This window comes from Perca flavescens, chromosome 18 (assembly GCF_004354835.1).
Source record: "Perca flavescens isolate YP-PL-M2 chromosome 18, PFLA_1.0, whole genome shotgun sequence".
Taxonomy (NCBI): Eukaryota; Metazoa; Chordata; class Actinopteri; order Perciformes; family Percidae; genus Perca; species Perca flavescens.
Genome location: NC_041348.1, coordinates 27554476 through 27567539, shown reverse-complemented (window position 1 = coordinate 27567539; position 13064 = coordinate 27554476). Strand labels below are relative to the sequence as shown.

The 13064-nt window shown below is 37.7% G+C and overlaps 1 protein-coding gene across 3 annotated transcripts in view; it reads left to right on the top strand.

Moving 5' to 3' along the window:
• Positions 1–4426: 4426 nt before the first annotated feature.
• Positions 4427–13064, top strand: part of gtf3c2 (general transcription factor IIIC, polypeptide 2, beta) — a 30753-nt gene continuing 22115 nt past the window's right edge. The window contains exons 1-8 of one of the 3 annotated variants that reach the window (XM_028605069.1): positions 4427–4776; positions 5535–5641; positions 6630–7218; positions 8571–8710; positions 9935–10125; positions 10287–10372; positions 10853–10930; positions 12279–12380. In XM_028605069.1, the coding sequence (XP_028460870.1) occupies positions 5617–5641; positions 6630–7218; positions 8571–8710; positions 9935–10125; positions 10287–10372; positions 10853–10930; positions 12279–12380 (1211 nt within the window). In that variant the 5' untranslated portion in view covers positions 4427–4776; positions 5535–5616. Of the gene's footprint in view, positions 4777–4893; positions 4981–5531; positions 5642–6629; positions 7219–8570; positions 8711–9934; positions 10126–10286; positions 10373–10852; positions 10931–12278; positions 12381–13064 lie in introns of those variants that run through there. The other 2 variants (XM_028605068.1, XM_028605070.1) reach the window with 2 other exon arrangements.

Below are 13064 nucleotides of genomic sequence, written 5' to 3'. Positions count from 1 at the left end.
CAGATACAGTATTAGGGGACCACTAAGGTCTATATAAAAGAGACTTCAGATACAGTATTAGGGGACCACTAAGGTCTATATAAAAGAGACTTCAGATACAGTATTAGGGGACCACTAAGGTCTATATAAAAGAGACTTCAGATACAGTATTAGGGGACCACTAAGGTCTATATAAAAGCATCCAAAAGCACCATGTCATGGGACCTTTAACAAACTATGTCAAACTATTCTGTCAAATTGACTGTATCTGATTCTGTTTAAAGTGCTTTACCCTTCATTGCCCTCCATCAGATGCCTTTTTGGAAGAGTTTAAAATAGAACACCTCCTACGACATGGGAAGTTTTTCAAAAAAGCATGGTTTTTATCTTATTCAAAGTGGATATCAGGCGGTCGTGGAGAACATGCAACGATCTCTTTATGAACACTATATTTTTTATTAGGTGTTCAAGCAGCGACATGGTTAAAACTCTATCGTATTTGTTCTGGCCTTTATTACTCTTATTTTCCTCCGGACAAGAGTGGTTGTGCAGCCCCAAATCGTTGATGGTTTTAAGGGAGCTCATTTAACTGTCAGATGTGTGTCAGAACCACCTGTGTAAGTCGTGTATTTTTTTGTTTTCTCTGTACTTTTAAAGTAATTTCTGTCGCCCCCATGAGGAATTCTAAGTAATGACAACAACACTGTCAGCGCGTCCACATGATACAAGCCTTCCGTGATCGCGCACAGCCCCCCACCCCTCGTCCACGCAGCTAGTAGCCAAGGAGGACACGGATGATTAAAAAAAACATGATGGACTCTTCAGAAGAGGTAATCCTCTCCACTCTAGTTTCTGAGCGGGAAAGTCACAGAACAACCCAATCTTCTGAACATTGTCATACTGAGAAATCCAGAGAGAGTTGTGTGGAGCTGATAGCCTTAATTAGCTTTGTAGCAACTCAGTTGGCAATGGCTTGAATGTAACGTTTGTATTAATATCAAAAAGTTACATGCTAAAGCTCTAAAGTAATAGTTTGGATCTTTTGGAAGTGTGGTACTTCTCCATAGTCAGTGCCGACAGCCATCTATTGTAGATAATATACTGACTATTGAAAAGTACCTCATTCTACCCCACTTAGATTTTTTTTCAAAATTCCCCTTTATTTTTTTCAGGCAAAAGTCATTAAGAACAGGTTCTTATTTACAATGGTGCCCTGAAAAAATGGAACCATCCCCTTAACATTTCATTTACCCAGGATGTTCCGTTACTTTTGTTTCTATCTTGCATGGTTTACTAAGGTGGTGGTGGTGCTTTTGTCTTTTTTTTCCCAGCCACTTTCTATATTGCTGCTCATGCAAAATATCCAGTACTTCTTAACCCTTGTGTGGTGTTTGGATCTGTGGGACCCATTTTCAATGTTTGCTAAAATGTCAATGTTTGCTAAACGAAAAATTATGCTATTTATTATTTCTTTTAACTCAAACTCAAACAAAAATAACTTATTTTCAGTGACGGCACACGGTACACCCCCCTACACATAACTATTACATATGAGGTGTTCGGGTCTACTGGACCCAGGTGTATTTAAATGTAGATGCTATGAAACTATGTTGTCTTTCTGCACCTGCTATTCCCACACAAAGTTACAACATTGTTACAGGTCAAGCACTTTCACCTGTTCTGAGTAAGTTCTAAGAAATAAGCACTAACAATTATCAAAAATTGTTTCCAATTTTTTTTTTTTTTACCTTTTTTTTTAAAATTGAATTTCCTTATTTTCTCACAAAAAAGCAAATGATCATAAATGTGATCTCACAGGGGTAAATGGCAAATATGAACCATATATGATGTGTATATATCCTTGGTAATTGTTTCTAAAGTAAACATCTGTTAAGTATTTTTACATAAATTGTTAAGGCTGTATTGATTTTAAAAGCCTAATAATGTGGTGGGTCCACCAGACCCGGGAACATTGGCTGTGGAACAAAAATATGAACACCACACAAGGGTTAATAATAATCATTCTTCTAATGATGATTCCTCGCCCAGGTGAGCGGTTTCCAACCTTTTATGGCGTGTGGTCCCTTGAAACGAAGAGATATCTACTTGCAACTCCATCGCCAGTGTTCGCGTATGTCCGGGTAATAACCAAGTTAACCAAAGGCCTAAAAAAAAGTACTATTACTAGAGGAACGTCTCAAAAACCTCATCAGATTTTTGTGTAGCAACTTGTTTTGTTTGTTTTCCCATTGATTGTTGTCTCTCGCGGTTGAAATACTTCCCATGTCCACTTATTGTCGTGACCAAATCTTTTATCGCCGTGCATGCACTTTGAACGGTTTGTTTGGCCCAAAGGAAAGCATTACTCAGCATTAAGAGACTTTGCAAGTCATTTGCTTCATCATTGGAAAAACAATCCAATATTTGTGTGAAACGTTTGCTCAAAATCATGCCAGTAATTTAATAAGCGAAACCTCCTATTTCAGGTTTTCACTGTCATTTGCACCTTGTGTCTTCCTGCTGTTACTTTATTTGCAGTAGCATCTCTTCATCTTAATGCTGCAGCACAGGTCAGTCATCTAGTTTTATTTGAAATAGAACGCTTGAACTGTTATAATTATTTTTGTATTTTAGTGCCAACAGAGGCGTTGTCACCTACTTTAGGCAATAGAACCAAAACAGCTACATTACGTAATTGAATGTTATCAGCGGTGACCACTTTTCACAATAGAGAGGACTAGTGAGAGCCATTAAAAACCGTTCCAAATACCGGGGGCTGAGTTGTGAAAGAATTAACCGTGTAGTAAAAAAAAAAAAAACTGAATTAATGAAGAATGAAATTGATATTCTGATGTCTTGTGCCCCCGCCATCACCATCACCATCACCACCCATACAGGAAATATACAGCATACATAATCTAGGCCAGATTTGAATAAAGGTTCAGTCTTGTATCATTTGTAAACGCACAAAGAAAGCACCTAATTTTTTTTTCTCCATTTTGTGGGACATGATTTATATTCAAGTGAAACTTGTTATAATCTCAGCCAACCCTACGTTGCAAATCTGTACATTTAATATGTCATTATTTTGGGGGGTTTTAGAAGCTATTCGCTGCTATTTCATAGTACCAGCAGTGTTATAACCACAGATAATTAAAAGTTGAATTCATGGTCATTGTGGGCTCTGTGTCTTCAGTAAGAATGATGTGGGGACTGTGAACTGTCACAAAGAGCATCAGGTAAGATACAACATTGTCACTAATGTTTCAGACACAAATAGGGTTAAAATAGGATTTGAAAAGAATAAGAGAAAATATAGAATTCATAAGTATGTTTAAATTGACAAAAAAACAAACCTTTGAAATTACACGGCGGTGAAAGATATTGAAGTTTATGGAATGTAAAAACTGATCTTTAAAAAAAGAAATAAGGAATCATTTTTGTATATTCATTGTTATGAGAAGTATTTTACACTTGACTTGACATGATGTTTTACATTATGTTTAATAATACTGTTTATGTTTGGCAGTAGTGAAATACACATTTACTTTAGATTCTGTACTCAAGTAAAAAAAAAAAAAAAAAAAAATCAAAGCCACAATTTTATATACTCAATTTCAACAACATTTCAACTGACATAGTACAATTTTCCATGCATTTCAAAAAAGATGTACATATTAGACATAGGACTTATATTAGTAAATATAAGTACAGAAGTGTTTTTAGCTAAATGTACTAAAATATCAAAAGGATCAAAAGCACTCAAGGACCAAATGTAAAAATAAACATAATGCAGACTGATCCTTTTCGGAGTGTTTAGATTATTATTACTGATGCAGTAGCTTGGTGTCTTTGTTAAATACTAATGATTTTATTATTATTATTATTATTATTATTATTATTATTATTATTTCTACTGAGGACTTAGGCCTACTTGTGGTAGTCTTCAGGTCTTGTTTGAGATTTCCCTTTTTGTTTACTTAAGATTTTCTTAAAGATGATTTTAATACTTAAAAGATGTGCTTTTAAATATAAAAAAAATGAACTATAATGCCAAATAAAACTATGGACAGTTGTTGCATTCATGCACGCGTACTGGTAATCAAATGATATAATATGGTGCATTTTTTCTGCATGGAGTAGGCCTACTTTTACTTTTAATAACATTTTCCTGATACATAGCCTACTTTTGCTTCATATTTTCAATGCTGGACTTCGACTCGTCACGGAGTATTTTTATGGCGTTATGTACATGTACATGTGCCTCATTCCTGAGCGAGTAATTTTATTTTATTTATTTTTTAGCACAGAGAACTGTATATTGGAATCAAATAACATTACATTTTGAACAGAAAATAACACACCGTAAAAAAGAATCTGAACACTTCCTCCACCACTGGTTAAATGTACTCCAAGACCTCCGGCTGATGGGATTGATCTCCCGACCGCTACAGTTGTACATCGGTGTAGTTCCATGTTCTGCTGCTAGGGGGCGGTGTAGGTTACCATGCTGGTACAGTAACATGGCGGTCTGATGTCAGTCAGCATAATGCGAGTTTTAGCAAGCGGAGTCGGTGGAAACAACGCGGGCGATGTTTATATTTTGCCGTTCAAGAAAGAATAACGGCTGGTTTCATATGTTCGGTATGTCTCAACGGCTCCGGTGATCTTCCACGGCGTCGTACCCGGTAGCGGAGTTTGGGATTCGATCCCGAGTGGCCAGATTCTAGCTTCCTGGATTCGGTACGAGGCTTTTCAGCCTTCGCCACCGAGGAAGAAGCCTCAATTCCATGCAGGGTGAGTTTTTAATGGTACCAGTAGTGTTATTCGTAAAGGCTGTCGGTTACCGGCCGATTTTAAGAGGGTTTCATTTACTTAACGGCAGTGTAAAAAGCGCTAACGTTACACTCTAGAGCCACTTTAGCCAGTTAGCATTAGCTGTGTGGTTTTAGCTCAATAGCGTAGCTAGAAGACGATGTGAGTCACCGGGAAAACAAGCAGGTTAACAAAAGTGTACTACTTAAATAACTTGGTAATTGGTATGTGTGAAATTTGAAATATTCGCCGAATTGACGAGTGGTCCAAAACTATTAGAAACGTTAAGTCTCTTTCTATCTATCACCCATGTACACTTGACAGTACGGAAGAAACCATACACTTATCACAATATTGAACGAGGTTTGGTTTTAGTAGTCTGCGACTGGCTCTTTCACTCCACGTTTCTACATTACATATTTTATCTACTTAGGAAGGTGTCTGGCTGTGTAACGTACAATAAAGTCGTATCTGGTTATGTCTGTCTTTACAGACGTCTTTATGTCTGTCTTTACAAGTTGTTGAGTTGTCGCTGACAACGTTGTCAGTCAGTCCAGACCTATTATGATTAAATATTGCTCTATGTGTACAGTCACTATATAACTGTTAGAAAGTATTCTTAAGAGTTATGCTATTTATTCTTAAGATCTTTGTTTGTACTATATTCTCAGATATTGTGGTGTGGTTAATAAAAATGTTAATGTCTGCCTTTAATTTCGGATTTCTTCCCTGAACAGCAGCAAAGTCAGAGTGAGAAGAAACTTGCTCCATAGGTGAGGAGGCATCTGACAAGACCACCACAGCACAAGACACCCAGGGCCTATGGATCCCATTGACTCTGGACAAGGTGATAAGAGGCTATAACTTACAAATGCATTAGGTTACTAACTATTATTAAGGTGTCATGTAGGAAATAAATAATTAGTGAGCACACATGACTAATTACTTTTTACTCTTGAATTGTAACAAGATTCTGTTTTAATAGAAACTGAAGTTACAGGCTGTGGCACTACTCTGGTCGTTTACGAACAGTGTTGTGCAAGTTACTGAACATTAGTAATTAGTTACAGGTACTTTTCTCAAAATCAATGAATTTCTTTGGCAATTATTACTAGGATCAAAAGTAAGTAGTGCAACAATAAAACCCAATAGATATGTTTTGATAGGCCTGTTTATCTTAGCCTTGACACAGGCCTTCAAATCAAGCAACAAAGGTTCCGATTTTACTACTCTTTTGTCCATATTTTCAGGATAGCAAGCTCAAATTGCCTGAACTGTAGGTCATCCAATGCTGCAACCGCTTGGATTTAATGCAGTTTTGTGTTTATTTTGTGCATGGATATACATGAATAAAACTTTGGATTTTGCCCATTATATACAACATCTTTGACATCCCATCGGAATGTACACAATACCTTTTAACATTAAGTACTGTCATTTTGTGTGCTCAAAGTTTTTAATTCCAGTGTGTGTGAGTTGATTTGTGCACACAAATGGTTTTAATTTGAGAGCAAAAATAATCCACTCATTTGCACAACATTACTAATTCAATTTTGCATGAATTACTCGTTTGTGCTCACTTTCTTCGATTTCCCAATGACACCTTCCATGTTATATATTATTATTTTTCCGGACATGTTTTCTTTTTGTAAGGATGTAGCCTGTAAGAGCAACATTTGGTGGGATAGTTGTGAAGATGGATTTGTGCACATGGCATTCTTGTTGAAAATGCATTCTTTTAATTGTCTTTTCAATACATCTGTATTTTATTCTATGGATTTCTGTTCATACTTTGTATTGTACACCCGTGACGTGAAACATCACTCTGTTTGCAGGGCCAGAGAAGTCGTCGGAGCAGTGTTGCAATTTATCACCCAGCTCTAAAGGACGGCAACGGAAGATTAATCCAAAATATTCAGACTATGAAATCGATGGCATGTTTGGGGGCACAGATGGGCAAAAACGACATAGAAAGAGCCCAGTAGGAGCAAGGGAAGCAGCTTCTAAAAAGACTCCGGCAAAGAGGGGAAAAGCTAAGAATGCCACACAACAGACAGAAGATGGGGAAAAAGAAGCAGCTGACGAAATACCTCAAGAGTGTGATGGCAAAACCTCACAGGAAACTCCTAAAAAGGCAGTGAGAGCCAGGAAGACCCCGACAAAAAAGACTCGAGCCAGGAAGACTCCAGCTAAAAGAACTCCTGCCAAAAAAACTCCCGCCACCGATGGGGGCCTTGCAACTGGGGAGGGTGGAATTGTAGTTACCGTGCAGCAGGAAAATGGGACACCGAAGCCAAAGAGAAAGTATGTGAGGAAGCTGCCTGCACCGGAACCAGTTCCAGAACCACCATGTCAGGAGGCTCAAGGGGAACCCGAGGAGGAGACCACACCGAGCGGGCGCCACAGGAGAGGCGCTGCTAAAGCGTAAGTGACATGTAGTCTGTCATTACATTCAACAAAAGATGGAGATGCATACCAGTTTTTTTCCCTAGCGTATTTGGTTGGGGGGGTTCCTCCCTCAAGAAGTTTTTCCCAGAAAAAATATGCAATTTGACATTATTTTGGACTGTTGTTATTTCCATATCTGTGTCTAAAATGTTGAAAAGTCTAGCTGCCTATGTCTTTTGTGTTTTATGTGTATTTGTTGTATTGATGTAGTGTATCCATTGTTGTTAAGACATCAACCTGCTAGGGACTGCAGACGAAAATGAACCTGTATGGCTGAATCTGGCACATTTACATGTTGGACCTTGTACTCCTGTTGATTAATGTGCGTGGTCCCTTTTTTAAATGAAGAAATAAAAAAAACGCTCAAAAGGCTTAAAGACAAAACTTGCTAAAGAAGTCCACTGGGGACCAACTACAATCATTAGATCTGTGAAAAGTCGTTTAGTTAGTTTTTGGCCTCTAGCTTTAAACAAGCTACCGCAAACCGGTGGTTAGCTGCTAACGCTAGCTTTCGGGGGCAGATGGTAAATCACTATTTTATACCACTAACAAGGCTCAAAATAGCACCACACTTCCACGGTAGCACAATGAGGGCCCCTACATGTAAACCGAAGCATTGAGAACTTTGTAAGTGTACAGACAGTTTATTAAAAAGATAGTTTAGAAAGACAGTAGTGTTCATGTTTACATGCACACCATCTTGGAAAACAGTCATGAGCAGTCGAATCCCGACGTTAACGTTATAATAACGTTACTGGTTGCACGGCGTTCGACTGGTCATGACTGTTTTTCAAGATGGCGCCCTCATTTAAACATGAATTTAAATCTATCTTTTTAATAAACTGTCTGTACACTTACAAAGTTCTCAATGCTTCAGTTTACATGTAGGGGCCCTCATTATGCTACCGTGGAAGTGTGGTGCTATTTTGAGCCTTGTTAGCGCCATAAAATAGCGATTTACCATCTCCCCCGAAAGCTAGCATTAGCAGCTAACCACCAGTTTGCGGTAGCTTGTTAAAAGCTACAGGCACATTCGATTAACATGAAAACATATTCCAGAGAACGTCCGACTCGGTACACATATATTATTAACCCCTAGGTTCATTTTGCGCCAGAATTGTCCTTTTTAAAAAGTAATTTAGACGTTTGGGTTGGAACTGTAAACATTTTGATGCTTTAAGAACATTCTTTGATTAACAGCCAACGGCTTCAGACAGTTATCAGACGTTCTCCATGCATGCATACCATTTTTCACAGGGCAATATAATCCTTCTGTATTACATTTATATATATATATATATTTTTTTTTTTTTACAAAATTTCTCCAGGGCATTGAAGTACCTTCACATTTTTGCAAAAGAAGCGCTTAGTCATCCCAATGATGAGTCAGGCTCTCCGGCAGAGGACAACGATGATATCACTCGCAAACACTCGGTCAAAGAGCGGAAAAGTCTCAAAGGACGCAAAGGTACAGTGGAAATCCTGCTGGAATTACATTTCACTAGAATAGTATCTTATAGAATTTCATGTGATTGATTGATTAGAAGTCTTTAACCAAATCTCTGTTCTTTTAAATCAAGGCTGAAGACTTTTTTTTATGCTGCCATTTTTTTTTTTAAGTAATTAAACACTGTTTATTTCTTACTAAGCACTGTAACCTTTACTCCTTTTCATTTTTTTTTTTTTTTTTTTTTTTTTTTTTTTTTTTTACTGCTCTTTAATGTTTTATGTAAAGCACTTAGTTTGAATTGCCTTGTTGCTTGGCTGTCTAGTGCCTACATCTATAATATATATATCAAACTAAAAATATTTCATTTATTTTTTTACTCGTGGGATTTTCTTTTTATACATATTTAATAAGCATTGTTGGATTTTCATTGCCAATGAAAATTAATTTCATCTTTTTGTTTTTGAAAAAGTTCAGCAATTTAATTTGAAAATAAATAACTATATATATATCTCAGAGTGTGAGTTACACATACCTTGGTAGCCTAGATGCACAGCGTATGCCCTTTAACCACAATGTCCCAGGTTCAAGTCCGGCCTTGGGACCTTTGTATAGTACATGTGTGTTTATGTTCTTATCTATTTTATTATTTCATGTTTTTATGTGTTTTTGTGCGAATGTGTATGTGTTGGCTACTTGTTGTGAACAAATTGCCTTTTGGGGACATTAAAGACATTTCAATTAAATTTGTTGCATGTCTAGGCCTGTCACGGTAACAAATTTTGCTGGACGATAAATTGTCCCAGAAATGATCCGATAAACAATAATATTGTCGTTCTGAGAACATTTTCATCTATTATAATGATAATGGCATAATAATGCAGGTACACCTTTTCAAAGATCAATAAACTTTTATTTCTTAAGAATATTTAACACCGTAACTTGAAGACATTTTAAATAGCCACAATAAATGAGCAAAACTGCCAAAAACAACAAATAAAATGGACTCTGTCTTGGTTAACAAAAGATGCACTGAACTAAAAACCAAGCACAATCAAAAACAAATTAAATTTTTCCCAGCCGCGGTAATTTCCATTTAAAAATTATCGAGCTCATTTTTATTTATCATGTGATTAATTGATTTATTGCATATTGCGACAGGCCTATGCATGTCATACCTCCATCTCCCATACTTGTGCACTGTCCTCTGTCTTACTCTTCCTTACATTCCTGCTGTGCCTAAAGGCCGAAAGAGGAAACGTCCCGACTCCGACACCGATGCTGCAGAAGATGAGGACTTTGTTCCAGGTGTTGAAGAAGATGACGAGGTTGTTGAAGAAGAAGAAGAAGAAGAAGAGGACGAAGCAGAGGACTCAGACTCAGATTTGGGGGCGGGTGGAAGAAGTCCAGCAACGTTTTACGTCAACAGATCCCATGTTAGTAGTTCGAAAGAATGAATCATTATCTTTAATTTAAAATTTAAAAAAATCTTTATGACAAAATGTAGATCACTGCAGAACTGTTACAGAAAAGTGAGGAATACAAAATGCACAGTAAGGGAATAATTAAACCCTTCCAATCTCCTTTTCCCCTGCAGGCAGGCTCGAAAACCAAAACCCCCAACGGCCTCTTCACCAGCACCATGAAAGTAGTTTGGGACTTCACTGACACGACCAAGAAGTTGTGAGTATCTTCAGTCAACGTGGCTGTTCCACCAACATAGACTATTATTTAAGAGCCACGGGATTTTTAGGATCGAAAACGCTAATTTAATTTAATTTTGAGAAACAAATCTCTTTCAAATGATGTCTTTTTTTCTAACCACATACACAATATAGAACAACTGACTCTGCAATTACATTATTTCACAAATGTAATGAATTCACAATGATGTGCAAGACAACACTGGAAAACGTGTGTGTGTGTGTGTGTGTGTGTGTGTGTGTGTGTGTGTGTGTGTGTGTGTGTGTGTGTCTGCGTGTGTGTCTGTCTGCGTGTGTGTGTGTCTGTCTGCGTGTGTGTCTGTCTGCGTGTGTGTGTGTGTGTGTCTGCGTGTGTGTGTGTGTGTGTCTGTCTGCGTGCGTGTGTGTGTGTGTGTGTGTGTGTGTGTGTCTGTCTGCGTGTGTGTGTGTGTGTGTGTGTGTGTGTGTGTGTGTGTTCCAGCCGAGAGGAGCACTACAGCAGCTGGGTGTTCCCAGAGTGGGTCCCCTCCAGCAGTCACTGGCACCCTGTACCACAAAGGTAGTTAACCTTGAACCTTTTTTATTTGTAATCTGTGAAAATGAATTCAGTGTTCTTGAAGAAGGGGGCTGTGGGGCGTCCCAGTAGCTCACCCGGTGGAACGTAAACGCCACGTATCAATGCTGAGTCCTTACCGCAGAGGCATGTCATTCCCTCTCTTTTTCCTGCCTTTTCTGTCTCTCTCCAATTTATCACTATCCAATAAAAAACAACCAAAATGCTTAAATAAAAAACAGAGGGGAGACTAATAAAGTGATCAAAATAAAGTCTGTTTTACCTTTTTTAACATAACTTGCAAGGTGTTGAATAAATAAACTTAATTACTTACTACAGTGGCCAATCTTCCTTTAATTTGACTGCTTTTATGATTTTATGCACTGGCACATCTTAACCTCAGGAAGCCATGTTGGACATGTTCAGCTCCGGGGCAAGAGTAGCTGTCAACTAGAGCTGGGCAATATATTGATATTATATCGATATCGTGATTAGGGCTGTAGCGATACACTAACAGGTGAGTGCATTGATAAGTATTGACTTTCTACTCACGAAGGTTTAATTGTAGCCTATTTACTTCCTGCAACGTGAACGGGGGTAAACACGGGGGATTTGAATGGGACTTATGTATCGATACTCGCAGCATAAAAATCGATACTTTCTTGGGGGAAAAAATATTGATTTATATCGCAGAATCGATAAAATTGCTCAGCCTTAATCTTAGATTTTGGATATCTTAATATCGTAATATGGCGTAAGTGTTGTCTTTTCCTGCATTACAGTAAAGTGATGTCATTTTCTGAACTTACCAGACTGTTGTAACCGTTCTATTATTTCCCTTTACCCACTTAGTCATTATATCCACATTACTGATGATTATTTATCAAAAATCTCATTGTGTAAATATTTTGTGAAAGCATCAATAGTCAACACTACAATATCGCTGTGGTATCGATATCAATGTATTTGGTCAAAAATATCATGATATTTCATTTTCTCCATATCGCCCAGCCCTACTGTCAACAGCTGATTCTTTTTCAAAGCTGATCATCTTTTTGTCTCAATAAATTTGAATAGAGGTGGTTGGTTTGTTTGCCGTTGCATACTGAGACACCATCATCACTGCAGCATATCACTAAAATGTCAGATTTTTAGCGACGCAAGTAACCTATTTGACCAACTAGAAGCACGAGATATTAACATATCTGCTTTAACACTTGGTGATTTAACTATCAGACATTTGAGGTACGTAACAACCCTAACAGGGGTTGTATGAATTCTGATAAAGCATCAATCTTCTACCATATAAGTTAATTACAGTATGAAATCTTTGTGTGTCTAATGTGTTCTTCAGTGATGTGGAGAAATACCTGCCTCAGGAGCTTCAGTCGGCTGCTTTCAGAGTGTCTAGAGAAGGCCTCAGTAAGGAGGAGACGCCTCTGCAAAGACTCAGCAGGTTAGACACAGCATCATGCAAACTTTAAGTTATACATGTATCAATAAAAACAAATGTAATCCAGAATGTATCACTTTACAAATGTGTGGCTGTAGAATCCTCAGGAAGATTTAGTTCCACACTAAATGACTCCTTAATGTTGTAGATATGTAAGTATTATTTCATCATTTGTCACTTTTACATTACATGTCATTCAGCTGACACTTTTATCCAAAGTGACTTACAATTGCTATATATGTCAGAGGTCACACATCTCTGGAGCAACTAGGGGTTAAGTGTCTTGCTCAGGGACACACTGGTTGATGTATCACAGTGGGAATTGAACCCAGGTCTCCCACACCAAAGGCATATGTCGTATCCACTGTGCCACCACCACCCACCACTTCAGTCCCCTCTCAGACGCCAGAGAATGATAACATTTGTATAGTTTCATTGATGCATCCGTCTTTTGTAATTGAGCTCCCTGACACCCCTGATTTAGGTTCTGTTTTGGCTTTCAGCGCAGGCTGTTCTGCTAGCACTGGTGTGTACTGTGCTAAAAGCATTGATTTAAAAATGTGATCTAGATTTTTTTTTTTTTTTTTTTTTTTTAAGGGGGATATCTGAAATAAAGTAAAACAGTGTTTTGGTGTTAGTTTAGGGACATTTCAAACATCCCATTTGGTATTTTATTAAAGCAAAATC